General features: G+C 38.3%; 1 protein-coding gene across 4 annotated transcripts in view; it reads right to left on the reverse strand.

Moving 5' to 3' along the window:
- Window positions 1–16,255: 16,255 nt before the first annotated feature.
- Window positions 16,256–21,451, reverse strand: part of C5H21orf91 (chromosome 5 C21orf91 homolog) — a 32,888-nt gene continuing 27,692 nt past the window's right edge. For 3 of the 4 annotated variants that reach the window (XM_058731774.1, XM_058731776.1, XM_058731775.1), the window contains exon 5: window positions 16,256–20,953. In XM_058731774.1, the coding sequence (XP_058587757.1) occupies window positions 20,787–20,953 (167 nt within the window). In that variant the 3' untranslated portion in view covers window positions 16,256–20,786. The remainder of the gene's footprint in view (window positions 20,954–21,451) is intronic. The other variant, XM_058731777.1, reaches the window with a different exon arrangement.

Below are 21,451 nucleotides of genomic sequence, written 5' to 3' on the forward strand. Positions count from 1 at the left end.
ACCCCCAGACTTTGATGCAGTATATCTGAGATTGTATATTTCTAACAAATTCCCAGGTGATGCTGATGCAGCACGTTCAGGCACCACATTTTGAGACCTACTGTAATAAGCTATTAATTGTGTAAGTATCATAACATAATTATTCCTCAGTCACTTTTGTCCAATTAGCTCTGGTCTGTTTACTCAGGAGGGGATGTTTGATACATTCCAGAGACAGTTTGGACTGTGCCAATGTGTCAGTAGACAGTGACCGATGAGACCAACCTTCGTGGCTGGCATTGTTTGGAAATTGTTGCTCCCTTGAACCTGTGAGGGAATCTAAAGAAATCCTTTTCCCCTGTTCCTTACCTCCCCGAGGAAGGACAGTAGGCTTGTGATAATGCCTTTGGATGGTATACACCACTATTTAAACTCAATACTCTGCTGTGACCATGCCTTGGGATGGTATACAAAGAGCTAAGGCATTGTACTGACATGGAACCTGTGTGGTCCTAATGCCTAGATTTTTAAAAGAGTAAGTTAACAAGAATATAATCTGTGGGACCCAGCACAAAATGAAAATGAGGGGTCTTTCGATAAAGAATGATGATGAATTTCAAGGTGGCAACAGCAGAGGATAAAGCAAGCGTGAGGCCCTTCTCAGTGTAGAGCCTGTGTGACTGCTCAGGTTGCATTTCCATGAAGTTGGTCCTGATCTTGGCCGTGGAAGGGTTTCCAGCCATTTCTGGAAGAGAAAGCAAATGCCAGGGAAAGAGACAGGGTGAGGCAGAGGAATTGCACGATGCATGTGGAAATGGTGGAGCAGGAGGCTGGAGTTAGAGCTGACTTTCTAGGCCCTTCTTTCCCTCCACTTTGTTAACTGTGCTGCTTTTCCCCCCTCAGAATACAGAGCACTGAAGGGATGGTGTGTCCCTCAGGAGATACGGCCCATGATGGGTTAAGAAAGAATGCCAAAGACACCACCAACCCACCACCCCTTGCAGAGTGCAGTGAGGAGCCTGAGAAAAGCCAGGTTGGCTGGGAGCAGTAGGTCAGTCACCCCAGGAGCCTACCTGAACTTAGAGTGGATGCAGTTCTCCCCTTTTAGTGTATCTTTTTCTTCAGGTGCTTCCTTTAAAAAAATTTGTTTTAATGTTTGTTTATTTATTTTGAGAGCAAGAGAGCATGCGAAGGGGAGGGGCACAAAGAGAGGGGGAGGGAGAATCCCAAGCAGGCTCCGCACTGTCAGTGCAGAACCTAATGTGCAGCCCCATCCCACAACCCTGGGATCATGACCTGAGCAAAAATCAAGAGTCAGATGCTTAACCAACTGAGCCACCCAGGTGACCTTTAAATTTTCTTCTAAAATGACATATATTATTTTTCTGTGGAAAATTTTTTCTTGGAAAAAAACTTGTATTTATTAAAAAAAAAAAATAAAGGAATCCATAGGTTTTCCATTAAGTGTCTACTAGATGGCAAGCTCCTTGGAAGCCAGGATCTGCCCCACACGTCTTGGTGTCCTTGTTCCCAGCACAACACTAGGCCCACAGACAAAGCGAGGTACAATTATGTTGAAAAATTGAACAGAATTGTTTCTGACATTTGCTCTAAAACTTCAAATGTTCTCCATAGTGTCTAGCACAGTGTCATTGTTTAAATATTTTAAAAGAAGATAGCTAGTTTGAGGCACACATTTGGGTTATGAGCTAAAGTTTTGCCAGCTTTATTATGGAATTTTTCTTGTTATAATAAATTCCTTTGCTAGAATATGTGTGCAAAAAATTTAAGACCATTGAGAAGATTTAATTTGACACAAAGTAGGTGTGTCATCTGGATAGCCAATTTATAAGTCTGGGCCTTCTTTTTCACATTCATTATTTGTCATTTAACTGAGCAGTCAATTAATTAACATCCATTTATCGAGTCAGGCTTTGCTAATAAGCACAAGGGATCTTAACACACACAGACATAAGTACTCATTCTTACCTTATCATCTGGTGGTCATGGACATGTAAAGAAATAACAGTGTGGTTATGACGCGTGCCAAAATGGTAGTGGTAGTAAAAGGGCTCTGTGAACCTAGGAGAGGAGCCCCTGCCCTCTGCCTGAGAGTTGAGACGAATTTCACAGAAAAGGTGCACCTGAGGAGTGTCTCCAGAAGTGGTGGATGGGCTCCCTGGAAATATCCTCAGACTTCTTCTAAGTATGTCGGCCAAAATGAAGACTCCCTAACGTTCCTTGCAGAGGATTGAAGAGATGGCCTGAGAACGTTTGGGAGCAAGCGCGTATTTCCACCGACCCTATTTGTTTCTTTCAGGCACTCAGCTGTTTGCAATTCCGACACATAACTCTTTTGACCACATGGTTCTGTTTGTTGTGGTGAGAAGACTGTCCTTTAATATTTTTATTAAGGAGCATAATTTCTGTCCTCACCACCCTCGTATACTGGTTTCTTCTTTGCTCCTTTTCTTTTTTCAAAGATCCTTGAAAAAGCCCTGTTTTACAGAACGCTCCTGAGGAAGAGCTAATTAGTTTTCTCAGCAAAATTAAAGGTGAATCATCTTTGAAACTCATAGACCTTTATACATTTCTTAATTCTTCAATTTCCAGTAAGAGTCCCCTATCTTCTGATGAAATTTCTTTTGCTAATGGTCATTTGTGATGCAAACAGATTCCTTAACTCTCTCTACAGAGGGTGAAAGAGAATCTGTTTCTATAGAAACCATATAATACTTAAGACTTTTATGGTTATATTAATTTGGGGAAACATTTTAATGGGACCCTTTTTAAAAGAAAAAGGGTATAATAAAGTTTCATCCCTCCAATTCTTCATAGTCTGAGGACTTGTTAAAAAGGGAGGTTCCTTAAGGCAGTTTTGACCTTGAACAGCAATTCTGCGTTCTCAAAATTGCTACAATGGAACTTTGGAAGTTTTGTGGGAATGAGGACAGTAACTTCTTAGAACCTGTCGCTTCAGTTTTATTCCCTCAATGTTGTTTTGAGTAATGGGAATGGGGGGCACGGATAGGTGGGGAACATACCACGTATGGGTTCTTTTTGTTTGATTTTATAGTGTAATACACACGAGTGTTTCATAAGGATATTTTGGTGATTGTGTTCATTATCGAAGGAAGCAGGGACTATTGAAGGAAGCATAGAGCTACTGAGTTTTGTGCTTCCCTATTTGGTGCAAAGATGCCTTGCTCTTCATCTCCCAAGTTCTGCTCCAACTTTGGGGGTGGAAGTGGGTTGAAAAAACTCACAGAAATAGGTTTCATGGGAGGCCAACACTCTCAGCCTTCCAGGGAGCTACCATTCTCCCTTCTGCTCCCCATGGTCTTTACGCAACTTAGGCAAAGAATGGTTTTTGTCTATTTTATGGCATTGCTCTGTCTCCTCCTTTCCTCATCACTTCCCCCTGAAAAATCTGAAATCCATGAGCAAAAGATACTGCTACCTATACTCAGCAGTTTCAGGAAAGCTGAAAAGGTTGAAATATTTGGGTTTCATTCTCTTCCTCTGCATATTTATCCATGGATTTAAAAGCACAGTCCTAAGAGTTATTGAAACAGGGTTTACTTGGTAACTGTCACAGCTGCTAGGGCACCAGTGTTCTCTCAGCTGACCTTCCCCCATGTAGCAACTTTCTTTTAAATACTGCTTCCACTGCTAAACTAAAGACAAAATAAAGATGAAGTATGATGACAAATCCCTAAGAAATGTTTCACAATTTGCTCATTCAGGGTAAGGTAGAGTCCGTCGTTCACTTAAAAAACAAAAACCATCCTCCTCAGCAGAATTTGCTTTTGTTTTTCTCTCTGTAATTTACTGCCTGGTTAGGGTTTAATAACACAATATACTCTAGTTCACTGCCACCATAAAACTTGCAGGCAGAGAAGCAGCTACAGTTGAATACGTTCCCACTCTGAGTAAAGAAATGAAATCCTGAAGTTTAATCTTGGTGGCAGTGGAGCTGTGAAATGATAAGACAAATCAAGTTTACCAGACATTTTTGCTGAGATCAGGTTGCTAGATACTCAAGCACTGCAAACCTCCTGGGGGCCTATCTCATTCAGCGCACTCCACTGCTCTCACTTGGTTTAAGTTCTGAACATTTATTTGTGTTGATTGTTAGTATGAAAGTGATTTAATATTGCAAGAATTATGACCGAACCGAATAGTGCTTCCCGAGCTTTTCCAAACAGAAGACACTTTGGAGTACCAGAGGGGTGAAAGCTACAGTGATTTCAACATGGTTCTACTTTCCGGTTTTTTAAGAGAAGCATTTTTCACTGTTGGATTAAAGGGAATGCAGGATGTGATGAGGTGTAGATCACTGAATTGTAGGAGATGCCTGTGTATGTGTCTGTTACAAAATGGGAGTTTTTATGACCTAGGGATAGGTTTATGAATAGGAATGTGAATGCTGGCTGAAGAAATAGCATCTTTTATTAGTTGTCTCCTAGTATTTAAGCTAAAAGATCATCTATGATCTGGCCCATTTAATTAATATCACACAACTAATTAGATGTATACTATCTCCTTTCATGAAACTCCTTAGCGTGAGGGTTATTTGCAAGGCAGATCTGCTGATGCTTAAAAACCCAAACAAATGGGAAGAATCACAAAAGGATATAAGATAAGGACACTTTGTACATAGATACTAGAAATTACAAAATGTTGGAGCTAACAGCTGAGCCCAGACCCTGTTAACCAGAATGTCTAGTCTCAAGTCCCAGCTTTACCACTTAGAACCTCATGATGTGGTCAACTCAGTCTTGTGCCTCAATTTCCCATCTGTAAAGTAATAGTACCCACCTCTTAGGTTTGTTAAGAGGACTAATTCATTTACTGTGTGTAAATCATTAGAGCAATTTGTGGCACATGGCTGTTCGTTGCTTTGTTATTATTTGCTATGATCATTTACTCCAAGTTCCTGATGTCTAGTTTAGTGCTCTTTTATATGACTGCTGCCCAGAAAAGAACCTAATTTCTAGGTTCAAATGAGCTACATCATGCTGGTAAACACAGAAACTGGAAATACATGTGTATGTGTGTGCATGTGCATGTGTGTCTCAAATATAGCAGTCTATGCTTCAAATCATGCTACAGCAGGGACCTTGAAAGAACTGTTTCTGTTTCCTTCCATTGAGGAAGGCCATCTAGAATATCGTAGGTGCCTCCTAAGTGATGTGTCCTTTAAAGGCCATCACTCTCACTGCCCTCCCCCTGAGTGGCCTTTCATACAAATGTTGAGCCTCCTCTTTTAGTGGAAGTTTTAAGGTCACCAGTGGTGTTGTTAGCAGTTGACAAACCTCAAAGAAACATCTTGGCCCAAGAGCTTTTTCCAGGCTCTGTTTGCACAAGTCATCTGAGTGGGACTTTGGAATTTGCAACTCATCAGTAGTAATAATAGTCCCAAATAACCAGCTCAAGACCAGGAACATGCCTCCAAAAATTGTACATTTTTAGAAGCGGTACTAGGTTTTCATCACTGACCATAGTCAGCATTGGATTTACTGTTTTAGTTTGCAAGACTCTTGCTCTTTTCTGAAAACAAAAAAGTGCCTTTACCTTAAGGGCAAAATGTAAATGTGTGACATGTGCTTTTCCCCAGGCAAGTGACTCACTGCAGATGTAATGACAAGTAATCCTTCAGTTTGATAGTAGATCAGTGAACTCGATGTAGAAGTGCAGGAAATGTGCAATGTTAGGAAATTGGATAAGCAAGTTTATCTCTAAAATAAGCCTCAACTTGTTAAAAGTACTACTGCAGCCAAAGTTAATGGCTATCAAAATTTAGAAAGAGTATATTCATAGATCCAATTCATTCCCTCAACATTAGTTTAATGAGCATTTACTACAAGTCTCTCTACTAGGGTTGAGGACACAAAAACAAGGAGATACTGTCCTTGCCTTTGGGGCATTTTGAGTCTTTGGCTGAAACTGATCCTAAATAAACGCTTTCCAAAATGGATCCATAGGTCCAGTGTTAAGGGAGCACAGAAATTTGGAGAAAGATTTTCAGAAGATTAAACACTTAGAGTGGGTGTCAAAAGGGAAAAATAAATTTCTGGAGAGAACGGGGGAAGGACATTCCAGAAACAGCCAGAGAGCATGTATAGAGGCAGAGAGAAGGGGTTGCATAGGATGTGCTTGGGGACTTGGCTAGAGGGAACATTTCATTGAAAACTGTAGGGAGAAGTAAAGTTAGTAATAGTAATTGGGTCCAAAGGTACAGAGCTTTGGATACCCAGGTGGGTTTAAAACCCAACCTAAGGCAACATACCATCACACTTTTTTAAGTATGAATGTGATGTGGATAAAGGTCTTTGAAAGCTGACTTGGGAGATAGGCTGGTGTATGGATTAGGATGGGGAAAGTCTGGACAGAGTGGGGGTATGTTGCTCAACTCAGGCTCTGTAACAAAAACCATAGACTGGGTGGTTTAAACAACTTATTTCTCACAGTTCTGGAGGCTGAGGAGTTCAAGATCAAGAAACTGGGTGATTTGGTTCTTGGGGAGGGCTCTTCCTGGCTTACAAATGTATGCTTTCTCACTGGCTTCATAAGGCTGAGGGGGCTGAAGGAGGAAGGAGGTGTATGTGTTGGGGGAGAGAACATTCTAGTCTCTCTACTTCTTAGGAGGACACTAATCCCATCATGACCTCATGTAAACCTAATTACCTCCCAAAGGCCTCACTGCCTAACAGGAACCTAATTTGTAGGTTCAGATGAGCTACAGCATGCTCCCATACTGTCACATTGGGAGTTAAGTCTTCAATACATGAGTTCTGGAGGCACGTAAACATTGAGCACATAACAGAATTAGAAGGCTCCTTAGTGACCAAGGCATTAAATAGCAGGGTTAGAATTAAGGTACCTCAGTTTTCTGATCTGTAGAGTGGGGAAATTAATTGTACCTACCTCACAAAGAAATTTTGAAAGTTAAATGTCACAATGTGTATAAAGCAAGAGGAACAATGCTTGCTCTTTAGGAAGACTCCATACATGTCAGTATTTTATTATCTACAATGATGAATAATAGTATTCACTAACTTTTTGAATTGCTTTTGTCACATTGGTAACATTTGAAACTCTAAGGATCAGGATTTGTATTTAGAGCCATTATATGATTTCCCCCCCTTCATTTCAAGTGCTTTGTTATCACGGAATAGTCTTTCTTTTTTTAATTTTTAAAATTAAAAAAAAGTTAGTTAACATATAGTGTAATAATGATTTCAGGAGTAGAATTTAGTGATTCATCACTTACGTATAAACCCAATGCTCATCCTAACACGTGCCCTCAATGCTCATCACCCCACAGAATAGTCTTTTTTTTTTTTTTATAATTTTTTTTAACATTTATTTATTTTTGAGACAGAGAGAGACAGAGCATGAATGGGGGAGGGTCAGAGAGAGAGAGAGGGAGACACAGAATCTGAGACAGGCTCCAGGCTCTGAGCTGTCAGCACAGAGCCTGACACGGGGCTTGAACTCACGAACCTCGAGATCATGACCTGAGCCGAAGTCGGACGCTTAACCGGCTGAGCCACCCAGGCGCCCCAGAATAGTCTTAATCCATAAAATTTGTTGTTTCTTTTCTAGCTTTCAGTGAATAAGCCCTAAGGATAGCAGCCAAAAATTTTTACCAAATGTTTTCTAACTTAATATTTTTATCAGTTTTACATTTATATCATTAAAAAAAAATCAAACTGCAATTTCTTATGGTAAATAGCAGTCCCGTGCCTCTTCCCACCCCACCTTCACCCTCCATCACTTAATCACCTGATTAAGGTGGGCCTTAAAGTTATTCTTTTCCACTTGTTAAGTCATAATTATTTAGGGGAGGTGTTTTGAGATTATGTAACTCCTCTATCTCTCACGACAAACTCAATTTATTCACTTTTTAAAATCAGTATGGATACCTATTTTCCCATTTTATTCAAATGATTCACTAATTATTTTGATACTTAAACTGTTTCTGATTTAGCCAATGGAGTACTGTTAATGTGGCTTCTGTGTTCTTTTGACATGTCCACATCATGTTTTAAACACTTTTGTACTTTTGGGAACAAAAAGACTCATCTTGTTCTTTTCCTGCCCTAGTCCTAAAGTCAATCATTTCCCCAAGGGGCCTGATTTAGTAAAGAATGGTTTGTAGAAATTAAGGTTTGGGTTCTAGGTGATGCTTATTGCTTTTGTCCAGGGTCAGTCTCCCAGCCCCTTTCAGTGGACAAGCACGTATAAATGCGTTTACACATAGGCACCTGTATTCCTCTATCTACTTAGCTATCATTTATCTATCTTAAAAATTATGAGTCGACTCTATTATCTTCAGTTCCAGTCAAGCCCACAGAGTTCATTCTAGTATTCTCCCTTTCCAATTTGTAACTCTTTCAGGAATGAGAAACCAGGCTCCCATTATCCTTAATATATTTATTTGATCAACCTCTGTGTATGTAACCAACTCTCCATCACCACTCTTTCCCCCTTCTTCCTGCAGATGCCCTCTTCAGCCCACTGAGGCTCTAACACCCCACAGCCAGGCCTTCATCTCTCCTGATGCCCCCATGGATGCCCTCCTTATCTCTCTGGCGGTCTGTCAGACTGCATCAGCTGCCTCCACCCCCCCAGCTCTAACACCTCGCACCAGCAGCACCCCCCACCCTCTGGACAGCTGGCTTATTTGTCTCACCTAGTAGTTCCTATGCTGAATTGGTCTAGAAGGAAAGGGGAAGAGGCAACACAAACTTCCTGAATTTTCTTAGGGCATTTTGCTGGTGCTATTTCTGGCATCTCCAGTAATGAGATTTCAGTGAAGTTGACTGCTCAGAACAATTTAGCACAGCCAGACATGTGGCCAAGTTGCAGGCTTCTTTCAGACACGAGTTCTTTCTTTATAGCAGTCTCTCATTCTCTTCCTGTCCATTAGCATGACAGGAAACCAAGCAGTGGGTAATTGGATAGGTCCTCCTTTTACTTCTAATGAGCATTAAGTTAGTGGTAATGACTAAGAAGAGGGTTACTTAACTAACAGTCTCAGATCTTGTTCTAAAGTTTCTTTGTATCTGGCTATACATCTGTATCAAATTCACTTAGGTATGGGATTGGAATTTGGCTTACTGAGTTTTGCTGGTCCACCTACCTTAGCTTTCTTCTCACTGGTTCTAGAGTGTGGTACAGAAATATGTCATTTATGCAAAAGAATTATATAATATAATATAATATAATATAATATAATATAATATAGAGTGGGACATTTGGGACTTTATACATGCTGTTGTCATTTTCTTCTGTTGTCAAGGAAATCCCACCCACATTGTGCATAACCCTTTGAACATACAGCTACAATAATATAGGACTTTAGTACCTCTGTTTTGAAGAACCAGTTAGGAACAATGGGCATATGTTTTCCTTTTTTTTCTAGGGAATTGCAGTGGGTATTTAGAAGCTTCCATATTTCCTAGGAATGAATTTTGCTGAAACTGGCTTTTTGATGTAAGGAAGGCACTTGCTGTCTTCAGGTTCTGATAGGAACTGTTCTTATAGCCTATCCTGGTTGCCCTCCCAGTGAGGACATCTAAGATACTCTCTGGATTCACTAGCAGTTGTCCTGGTTCCAACAAAGCCTTGCTTTAACTTAGCAGGGAAAACTTACCCTGTTTTTTTCTTTTCCCTGTGTTTTTCTCTTCTGGCTGTTTCTGTGGTCCATCAGAGTGTGAAGAAATATCCTACAATTCCATTAGATGGAACATCTTATATGATAGAGATAAAAACTAGAAGCCCGGATAGAGGTGGTATATCACAGGAATGCCGGAAATGGAATGGGGAGATTTGGGATTTGGTCCTTGCCTCTGTGGCTACTAAGAGCTGTAGAATGTTTGGAAGTTTCTTAAGCGATTTAAGCCACTTAAGGGGATGAGACTAGTTAAGCAGTTTCTTATAGGGCTTCATAGATACCCAGGGCTATAGATCACTCAGAGCTGACCTACAGCTTTGGTGTAGGTGACAGTTTGGGGGACCTGGGGGTGGGGGGCAGTCACTAAGAAGGATGTGAAGGCAGTTTGTTCCAAGAATCTCCACTGTCTTTCATGCAGAGCAGTAACTCTACTTTCATACGTTACAATTTATGTTCTTAGAGGACTTTTTGTTTTGAAAGGCTCTCCTAAAATAAAACAAAATCAAGTCAAATAAAGGCTAAAGGACTCTTGAAGTCCCCTTTAGCACTACATAGTTAGTGGTTTCCTGTGATATTTATGTATCTCACATGCTGGTTCACTTTGTTCTCTGAGATGAGACCAGTCTGTGTCAATCTGGGACAGAAATTCCCTCCACACTTTGATGAAAAGCAGGGTAGCCCTGCAGGATGTGAACTTTCTATTTGCTAGTGCTTTGTTCACACAGGTATGGAGATGAAAAGAAATGGAAGAAGCAAAGGAAATGTGGCTTTACATGTCACTAGCTCAACTCCGCCTGCATTTTCTTTTCTGTTAAGGGAAACTCCCCGATCTTTCTTTCGGAAGGGCTTCAGCAGTGCACAAGGGCCCCACGTTTTTTCTGGTGCTTTTCTGAGAGGCAGTGTGGCAGCAATTTAGCAGGGGGCCCAGATGCTGGATTTTCTAGCTTCAGAGCTATCTGATGAGGACAGAAAGGAACAAGTTCCCCACAGTGAGATAGCCAGAAACTTATTTACCCAGTTAATTGTGGGGAGCACCCAGGACTAAGCAAATTTGTTTCAAGGATGTTGGATTTGGGATGATGGTGGTTAAGATTTAGCGGTATCTCTCTGGAGAATTATTTGTGTGGTAGAGGTAGGAGAGAGCAAAGATAATACGAGATGTACAAACAATCAATATTCTAAAACCTTCAATAATTTATCTAAAATTATTGGGTAGTGATTTTACTAGGGTTAATCATCTACATAAGATTGTGGTTTTAATTTTTACCAAATAAGGACTCAAAATTTAAGAAATAAACACAAATAAAAACCTACCGTCTACTATTACTATCACTTTATGAAAGAAAGAACAATTTTCCACTCCCATAATAGGAAAGATATAATCTCAGAATAAAAGTGAGATGTATTGATGGAATTATGTTCTACTACACAGATTACCATACTGCTTTACATTTTCATTTTCCATGCCCAGGTGGAAATGTCCAAGCCAGTTATTAGGGGCTGAGCTGTAGATGACCCAACTTCTGACTGTGTGGCAGAATCATCCCATTGTTACTCCTAAGAGAAATACTTTTCCTTGATAAAAAAAAAAAATGTGGGACAGTAATAAGGTGTCAAGACTTAGTCTTTTTTTTCTTTCTACAGACAATACATAGAGAACTGTATAGCTGTTTATGAGCCAGGTTGATTCTGCTATCTTTTCTCTTCTGTCACAGATGATCATACAACTATCTTGCTGTAAAAGCACCTCACAGTTTCTTCTTAAATGAAACCACACTTCCTTTATATTCTTTTCAGCTCAGTTCTGCTGTTCATGCCGGGGCTAGGGAGATTTTCCATTGCAGGCTTCTTAAAATTCATGATCCTTTTAGGATATGAGCTGGCAGTTCCCCTGAAGATCACCGAGTTCAATGCCACCCTTTACAGATGAGAACACAGAGCCTAAGAGAGTTAGAGTGGTGCCCAGCAGTGACAGAAGAGGGTCAGAATCTAAGTTCTCGAATGTCAGTTTAGCAATGCCTTCCTCATTACAACTTCCTCTTCTGCCTTTACCGCTTTCCATTCAGTTGCCTCTTTTTCCCTAGAAGAGCCCTTCTCCTTCACGTTGCCTTTTCTTGGCTTTGAAGTTGCAGATCTGAAACCGTGTTTAGCTAGGCCTTGGCTTTCCTCCACACTCTGTATCCCTACTAGCTTCTTCTAAACTGCTTTTTATCTAGGGTAGATACTTCCCACTTCTATGCTGAAGCTTGACACCAACCGACCTAGACAACAGAGTCTTAATCCACTCTTCAAACAAAAATAATTGCTTGAAAATGATTGCTTAAGTCAAAGCTACAGAGTTCATTTTTTCTGCTACACACTATTTGCAGTAACTTTTCAAATTTCTCATTTCCCCCCACGTTTGGAATTTTATCTAGTGGGTAGGGTTTTTGTGAATTTTGTTTTTGAGTCACAATGTTATCTGAGTTTCAGATTCTATTTTCAGCAGTGCTTTCAGCTGAGTTTATAATTGCAAAAATATTCCTACTCTGTATGTATTTACAGCAACAAAATCTGAATGCAAATTGAGAAATTCAATCAATGGCGAGTCATAGACCCCAGTTTCCACCTTTTCTAAACAGTCTGGCAACCCTGCCTCCGGTAGCCAGGATCTCTCTCACGCCTGAGAAAGCAGCTATTTAGCACTTCACCATTTCTCCTGAGCCTCTGACCCCGTCATCTTTTCCTTTTCTCTCAGAGAAAATAGAATTGGCCACATAGGGGCTTTTTCAACTTACTCTTCAATGAATCTCCCTCGAACACGCGCATCTGCAGTTTTGTCTTCTCTCCGATGTGAAAGCCTGAGACGATCCTAAACTTCTTCAAAGACAACCTGTTCTAGATATGCTAGCCTGTTCTGCCTCTTCAGTACTCTACTCCTTTGATTATGGCTACTTCTCCATCTGTAGCCTTTCCACTAATCTGTCCTCTTAGTATTGACTCATGATAAAGTACTTCTCAACTTAAAAAGCACAACCACATTCTGACTTCACCTTCATTTATCGTTAAAATTCTTAGAGATCACACCCCAGTTCCACTATGCTACCGCTTTACCCACACTTCAATTCATCCTGCTCTACTTTTTTCTCCCATAGGTCCATTAACACACTTCTTATTGAATTTTTCGTTGCTAAATCCGATGGACACTTTTCAGTCCTTATTGACTTAAACTTGGTGTGTAATCCTTTTCAGTTGACCAATAAAACCTTATTGGCTTTTGTATCCTTTGGACCCAAAGCCTACGGGGCGTGTTAGAATTCCTGGCACATAAAAGTCTCAGTTTGATGACAAAATTTAAATGGAAAATAGGCAGGAGCCAAGTGGTGAAGGCTTTTAATGCTGAGCTCTGAGGATTCGTTTTGATTACACGAGCAATGGTAATCTAGAAAAGACTGCGCACGGAAGTAGTAGTATTACATCTTGTGGGAAGTAAACCGCGGGGGAGTTGATGGTTTAGAGCAGTGGTTTGCAAAGTGTTCTGTAGACCAGCAGCATCAGCATCACCTGGGAGTTTGTTCGACAAAAATTCATAGGTCCCACCCCTGACCTATTGATTCAGAAGCACTGGAGGTGCAGCCGCGTGATGTTATGTTCCATGAAACTCAGAACCAGCATTTTGGAGAAGAAACAGAGACAGAACGAATGTGAGTTATCAAAGTCCTGAAATAGTCATGAAGGTGTTGTGAAAAGTGGGATACGTGGAGAGGTGTATTCAATCACTGGATGAATGCCTTAGGCATTGTTTTGGTAACTGATTTACCTCTAGAGGGCATGCAATCCTAGTGTTGCCTATGAAGTCTCATTCACTCATTCATTCAATAGATGCTTACTGGGCTAAAGGTCATTTAGTATTTCCAGGGAGAACACAGGCAAAGCCCTGAGCTAAAATTATGACCAACACTCTTTCTATTAGACCACCTCTTCCAAAATCCTGGTAGATACAAACCGTAAGCACTTTCAGTAATCAGTGGAGGGCAGTGAGAAGTTCTCCAAAGTCACCCCAAGTGCGAACAATGAAAATGTTTAATTGGAAAAGACATCCACATTACCAAAAGGTTTACTTTCTCTTCAAAAATTTGCCATCAGATTCAGCTAACCCAGCAGGCAGACCTTGTGGTCCTGAAGGCTTTCAGTTCACTTTTAGAAACGAATTTTGTTAAGATTTCAGAGCAGAAGAACATTGGACATGGACCCAGTGCATGAAGTGAGTAACTGAGTTCTCAGTTGCAAACCAGAGAAAGCAACCACTTCACTTAGGCTGAAAAGGAACTTATTCAATGGGCAGAGATCACGCAAAAGGCTTGGAAACCAGAAGGAACAAAATGTACAAGATTCATGACCAGATTTACACAGAGCAATGGCTACTCAACACCAGATGCCAGGAGCTTACCTGTTGCCCCCACTGGATACTGGATGTTGGATGTTTGTCCTCTTGAGGGACATTGCCGCTCTCAACATGGACCTTCCCTACCCAGTTTCTTTGCTTTGCCAGTCAGAGTGGGGTGTCCCATATGTAAGAGAGGTTGGGATTAAGTTTTTGCTTCTAGAAGTCAAGGTGGTTTGTGCCATTTGAACACTGGAATGGAATTCAAACGGAGCACGAATGAGAGAGAGAGAGAGAGAGATCCATTGATATAAACTTATGAGTCATGTGTAATTTAAGATAGTAATGATCTAAGACATGATCTAGATCAGATACCAAAAGTGAAACCTTTTACTAATACTCAGAATCCAATATATAAATGATATAGAAAGGATATTATTCTGATTGCTGCTCTCCCTCTGTTCTGTCCAACACATGCACACCTACTTGCTAGGCTCTAAATTACCTGCAAAGAATTCCAGGCCCTATCATGACATTTAAAGATGAGGGAGAACAAATTTTATTAGTTTTAAAATTCCCAAGAAGGCTTGGAAACTGGGCAGGAACAAAGGTTGGAAAGGGGCACTAAGCTTACATTCTACCAACTATTTGCTCTAGCTTGGTGAATTCAGGCTTAGAAAAGTTAAGTGATGAATTTCCCTTAACATCACAAAGTAGTTAAAGCTAAAACAAGACAGCAATTTCACTTGTGGTCTCGTGCTCTTTCCAGTACTTTCTCCAAACCAGACTCCATTGATCTTCACTTGCCTCTTCTGGAAAACAAAGTGGTCTGACTTAGACTGTTAGACATTGAAAAGACCTTCAAGGATGATTACTATTCTCTTAGCAACCTGTTAAATGTTTCAGTTCTCAAACATCTCTTGTTTTGTATTCTGCCTCTGATCTTTTTTGTACAACTGTCCTTGTTTCCTAGTTTTAAATTACCACAAAAGCAGGGGACCCTGGGTGACTCAGTCAGTTGGGTGTCTGACTTTGGCTCAGGTCATGATCTCACACTCTGTGAATTCGAGCCATGCATCGGGCTCTGTCCTGACGGCTCAGAGCCTGGAGCCTGTTTCAGATTCTGTGTCTCCCTCTCTCTCTGCCTCTCCCCTACTCATGCTCTGTCTCTCTCTCTCTCCTTCAAAAGTAAATAAACATTAAAATAAAAAAATTTAAAAATAAATAAATAATCGCAAAAGCATATACATTACTTTAAAAATCATCTGTGGGGAAAAATTGTAATTTGTGAATATTTGGATTAATAATGCTAACCACAATTAATGACCTTGAATACTTTAATTTCTATTTTAATATTATTTTAAAAGCCAATTTAAAAATATTCATAACAGCTTTATTCATATTAATCCCATACTGGAAACAATTAAAATGTCCATTACAGGTGAATGGATAAACAATTTACAATACATTCATACAATAATAGAATACTGGTCAGAAGAAAAAAAAAGAGGGCACAAATTAGTCATCTTTTTGTTAATATGGAAGAAATTTCAAAGCATCCGGTTGCATGAAAAAAGCCAAAGGCAAATGAGTACAGTATATCCTGTGTAACATTTATGTAATGTCCTAATATAGCCAAATGCAAATTACAGTGATGGAAGTCAGAACAGTGGAGGGGAAATGGGGAGTTAAGACGACTGGAAAGGGTCACAAAGGTTGATGGTTACACAGTTGTGTACCTTTGCTAAAACTCAAATACCACTCTTAAAACCTGTGTATTGTATGCAAAGTACACTCCAATTTAAAAAGTTGCACAGACACCCAGTAAGCCACAAGAATCTTATTTCCTGTTTCTGGGCTCTTGATACAGAGGGAATATTAACTCTCAAAGAGATTCTCACAAAAAATTAAGATAAATTGCTAGAAGATGATTGTTAAGTATAGACTCCCTAAGCCTGCAAAACAAAACCCTTCATATAGGTCATCCTTTTAAGGAAAGAAAAAGAGTGGCTCAGTCGGTTAAGCACCTGACTCTTGATTTTGGCCTAGGTCATGATCTCATGGTTCGATTCATGGGGGATAGAGCCCCGCATTGGGCTCTGCACTGACAGCATGGAGCCTACTTGGGATTTGCTCTCTCTCTTTCTCTCTCTCTCTCTGCCCCTCCCCTGTTTGCACTCTCTGTCTCTCTCAAAATAAATAAGTATTAAAAAAAAATCCACTGAAGCTAACAGATAACAAAATATTTATTTTATTGTTGTAAAATTAAAAATAGACAAGCATATGCAGTTACAGTTCCAAAGCAGAACAATACAAATATATAAATTATTGCAGTTTTAAAAGAAAAAATACCCAGTAATGTCTGAAACCCTCTTAAAACCAACTTGTTTTTTACCAGTAGTTTCATTTTCTTTTCCCAAAGACCCTAGCACAATTTTGTAACATAAATTTCTAACAGCAAAGAGAGATAAGTTCAATGATCTAGTATATGCTACTTTAAAACAAGGTTAACACACACATACGGACTATAAAAGTAGGGATGGCAGCATTTAAACAGAAGTCACTACTGACTACTTTGTAAACTGCCTCTTTTGGAGGCAGCAGACGGAAATAAACATTCTACACAAGTTTGAAAAAAGAAACACACATTTGCTAAAATTCCCTTTGCTGTGTGTGCAGCTGAGGAAAGTTCAACTAACAATTTAGGGGGGTGGGGAATACACATCTTCATGGTTTTTTTGTTTTACTTTGGTAAGCTTAAAATTGTGTACTAATTCAGTATTACTAAAATGCATTCGTAGGCTGGACTCTTTAAACCAAAAAGAATAGGGAAAAGTAGGTTACAAGCTAGGTGCTAAAAAAATCTAATGCTAGAGACTTGCTATGATTGGTTCATAGCAAGATGACTAAGTTGCTTAATACGTTAGACTAAATTCTATAATAAGGGCAATTAGGAAGGGATGAAGTGAATGGAAATACTGAGATGTAGGACAGACCCTCGTTATTCCACAGTACTAGAGCCCTCCTCCAAGGTACCTTTCCTTGTGCTGGAGCTCTATTACCTTATTATTCTGGTAAATAAACTCTTTCCCATGCTACCACCACAAAACTTAACATGGCAAGAATAACCTTTGAAGATTTTATCTCTCACTGATTCTCACCACAAATTTCCTCCATAATTATTCCCACCAACCTGAAGTTAATAACAAAATTAAAATTAAAATTAAATTAAAAAAATTGTAGAGTACTAAACTTTTTATTAAGTACTTAAAAATACTCAGATATCTTACTTCAGTATAAGCAATATCTGTCAGTAAATCAGAAAAAAAGAAACACTATTAGACCTTTACACTGTCCCATTTGAAAACTTTTATGTCACAATTTTATGGTCACCAACTGAACCTCCTTCTAAGTGATACAAATAATTTATTCTTTAATAGTTCTTACTTAAATTTAGAGTGTATACATTTTAAATTGAATTTTATAACATTAATACAAAACAAAGTAAAAGCAAAACTGGTAAACATTAACACAAACAGATCCTCAAAAATTAATTTAAAAAATCCTAGCAAAAACTGACAAGTCTCAACAGTGTAAATGCCAAGGTAAAAAATATCTAAACGAGAAAAGAAAGCACTTTAAACCATTTTCAGTGTTAAACAATGTGGTCAGATGAAAACCCCAGGAAATCTCAAGATGCCTGTCAAGACGCCAATAAAATATATTTTGACTATATTTTTGAAATCACATCCCAACATGAACTTATTATTTTAAAAATAATTCTCAAGTGTATGTAAAAATGGGCACTTTGTGGTGAAATGCGCATAAATTTGAAAAACTAAGAACATTTCTTTGCTCCAACATTTAAGAACTACATAATGGAATGAAACACTATTTTGCTGTCTGTATCACCTAAGTGATGTCCTAAGTGCATACTTTTTCTTAAAAAAAAAAAAAAAGAAAGACTAATTTGGATATTAAATGTTAGGGTCAAAGGGTGATAACCTCAAATTTAAAATAGATTTTTACCTTAATTAAAAGTCTGAACAAATTTGAAAACTTTAATCTCTAATGTGAACAATCTCGTGTGGTCAAAATCACTTTGGACTTCAAGTTGATTTTTAAAACTCCATCCAATTTGTCTAAAATTATGAAATCTAACATGAAAAAAAAATTAGCTTTATTTCACTCCCCTTAATAATATAAGCTCTGGAAATGTTAGACTGGCGGTCTTCTCCCTTTTGCCATTTTTGAAACTGATGGTATACATGAGATTTTCTTCTAAACTTCCTCAAAAAGTACTAACAACTGTACAGAAGAATAGCCAAGGATGGTAACAATATTTGTAGTATTTCATATTCTCTCAGAACTCAACTCTGTCCCTTCTCCTCCTTTTAGCATATACAGTAACTACATCTTCATTCAATCAAGAAAACTAACAAAGGAATCAAAGTTTACCAAATGGTTGGATAAACTACTGTGCAAAGTCCTTCAAGAAAAATTCTTTCACTATTCATTCAAATAAAGTACTAATATGAGTACCAGCACCGCAGATTGTTTACAGCACCTTTCCTTTGAAGAGCTTAGGTAGAAATATCTAAATGAAATAAATCAGAATCCTCAGTTAAGTCCTTACTTAGTACATGCACAATCCCACCCAATTGTTCCAAACTCATTAGTAAAGCTACATATTTGCCAAAAACAAAGCAAACCCTTTTCTTTGGATTAACACTGTTGCATTTAGGACTGCACCATATGGCTCATACTCTGGAAACAGGCTACTACTGATATCAAATGCAACACATCCCAAACTTTTATGACTGTCCCTAAGTGATCTAAATAGAAGCACAAATGTGTGCAAGCACACTGGCTGGAAACATTCTTGATGAATTATGCCAAAAAAAGAGTAAAGTCAAATTAAAAAAATGTGACCTAACAACTAAGCACTTACTAAGATATTTACTGGCATCATCAGGAAATGTCTTTATTTAACTTGTAAATTTATAAAGATTTTGATATTGCACACGTTCAGTTTAAAGCTTATCAAAACTAAGGCAATGTATCCCCACACTCCCTGGATTTCAAATTCATTTTGGATGCCTCGAAAAACTGAGAGAAATTCAAAGTATTTTTCAAAAGCTCCCTCTGAAAAGCAGTTATGTCAGACTTAAAAGAAACCAAAATGAAATCAATTGAGATATCAATTAATACTCTCAGGCAAATTTAACACATTAGTATTACAAAAAATTGTTTTCTACTAGACTGAGGCGTTTCTTTGCTTAGTCAAATACTGTTTTGTGTTCAGACTAAACTCTGACCCAAGCCAGAGCAGGCTGCCAAATTTAAAATAGAAGTCATTCATATCTTTATGCATGAAGCCGCCAAGTTAATGGGCTTTTCTGTAGATCCTTTCAAGCAAAGATTTTACCTCATAAATATATTCTAGCACCAACACAAAACAGAATTTAGAGCCCATTTTAATTCTGTATTTGTTATAGCTTTTACTATATAATACATTGTTATAAAACTTACCTAGCTGTCTGAGACGACATACTAGTTCAGAATTCTTTGGAAACATCACAGGCAACTTACAAGAATATCCTTTTAAAATGGGCTTATTTTTTTGAATTAGAGTTTTGTTTTCCTGTGTCAAGCAGTCTTCTCTTTAAGTTCTAAAGTTTAGAAAAACACCTCATAATGCTTTTTTCAGGTCAGTAATACTGACAAGAGAATTTGGACAGTTTAAGGATTCTTGAACCTATATCTGAAGTAGCACACAGAAGAATTTTTAAGTTTTTTTTTAAAGATAGGACAACAATTTCGCAGCATATTCAATTTGACAGATGTTACACTGGACTTGGAAGTGAGGCGTGACTTACTCTGTCCAAATTCTAACACATCAAAGTCATTAGAATGGAAGTAATAATGAAATATAACAGGCTTTTACTTTTATGGAGACAAGCTGACATATGAAAACTAGATTAGCATTTTCTTTCTGAACAAACTCAGAACTGCTTTTGTTAGAAAAAAATAATGTACTTTTTTTCTTGGATATTTGCTTTAAAAAGTTATTAATTCCTCTTTCCTAAGAGTTATTAGAAGTCAAAACAATTCAACTAGATAGATTTCTACTTCAAAATACATTTATCTTTGGAAAACAATAGTAAAAAGAGTGTATTAAGAGAATAAAATGCAGTGATCTGAAATATGAGTGAACGTATCCACACAGGAAAAGTGTAAATATAATATACAGAGGCATTCAAATACACATTTATAAAGAGAATGGAAAGGTACCTAAAATAGCATTTATATATATAAAACTTTCATATTAAAATATTGCTCATAATAAATAAGAGGTGTATTATGAATTCCATTTCCCTCTTAAAAGTTATCTTTAGTAGTTCAGACTAATCTAAGGAGTTTAATTTTCTATTGTTTTGACAGGTGAATTGCATTAAAATGTTTAATCAAATCACACTGTAACAGTAGTCACATGTGGTAAGTTAGGGAGGGCCATTTAGTAATAATGGGAAGAAAGATTCCCAAAATGAACCAAAATGATTAATCCTAGAAGACTAGAGTGTAACGATCTGCTTTATTTGACAAAGATGTTAAATAGTGCCTTCAGCTTTGCAAATTTAAGGACCATAAAAAAATGGGACCAATAACTTTCTTCAACTTCTTTAAAGTTGTCATGCCTGGCAGACCAGTACATGGTAGGGGCATGAGGGCCAAGGAAGGAAAAATGTTAAGTTTGGTTTAGTTGTTTATGGGTAGGTGTGACTTTGTTCCTGTTCGCCCCACTTGCAGACACGGTAACTTGGAATAGTTCTTGAGGAGCTGTTCGATGGCAACGTGGCGGACGTGGAGCTCTGAGGCCAAAGAATCTTTTTCTTGCACTTGGTGTGTTAACTCTTCAAAAACTTCTGTAAAGATTTAAAAGGTGGATGAATATATAAATAGGTTCATTTATGACTTATGGGACAGGAAGTGACCATTAATACTCAGGTCTGGAAATACCTCTTAAGAGGTTTTGGATTCAGACTACCTACATTTTTGAATTCTTGTTCCTACACTTTTATAAGTCTCAGGCAAGTGACTAAAACTACACGCTTTAGTTTCCTCTTATGTATAACCTTGGTATCAATAGTAAGCAATTCACAGGGCTACTGTGAGGATTAAATGAGATCATACTATAAAGTACATTCCACAGAATAAGCACTTGATAAACAGAAGTTGCTATTACTATTACTATTGTTACTATTTTATTATTCTCAGCTGATGTGTGATTAAGACCACTGGCCATGGAGTTACAAGGAGGGGTTATATAATCCTTAATCTGTTACTAACTGAATGCACGATCTTTGTAAGCAACTCAATGTCTCTGAAGTGTAATTTCCTCACCAAAATGAAAATCAGTTGTT

Source organism: Neofelis nebulosa, chromosome 5 (genome assembly GCF_028018385.1).
Source record: "Neofelis nebulosa isolate mNeoNeb1 chromosome 5, mNeoNeb1.pri, whole genome shotgun sequence".
Taxonomy (NCBI): Eukaryota; Metazoa; Chordata; class Mammalia; order Carnivora; family Felidae; genus Neofelis; species Neofelis nebulosa.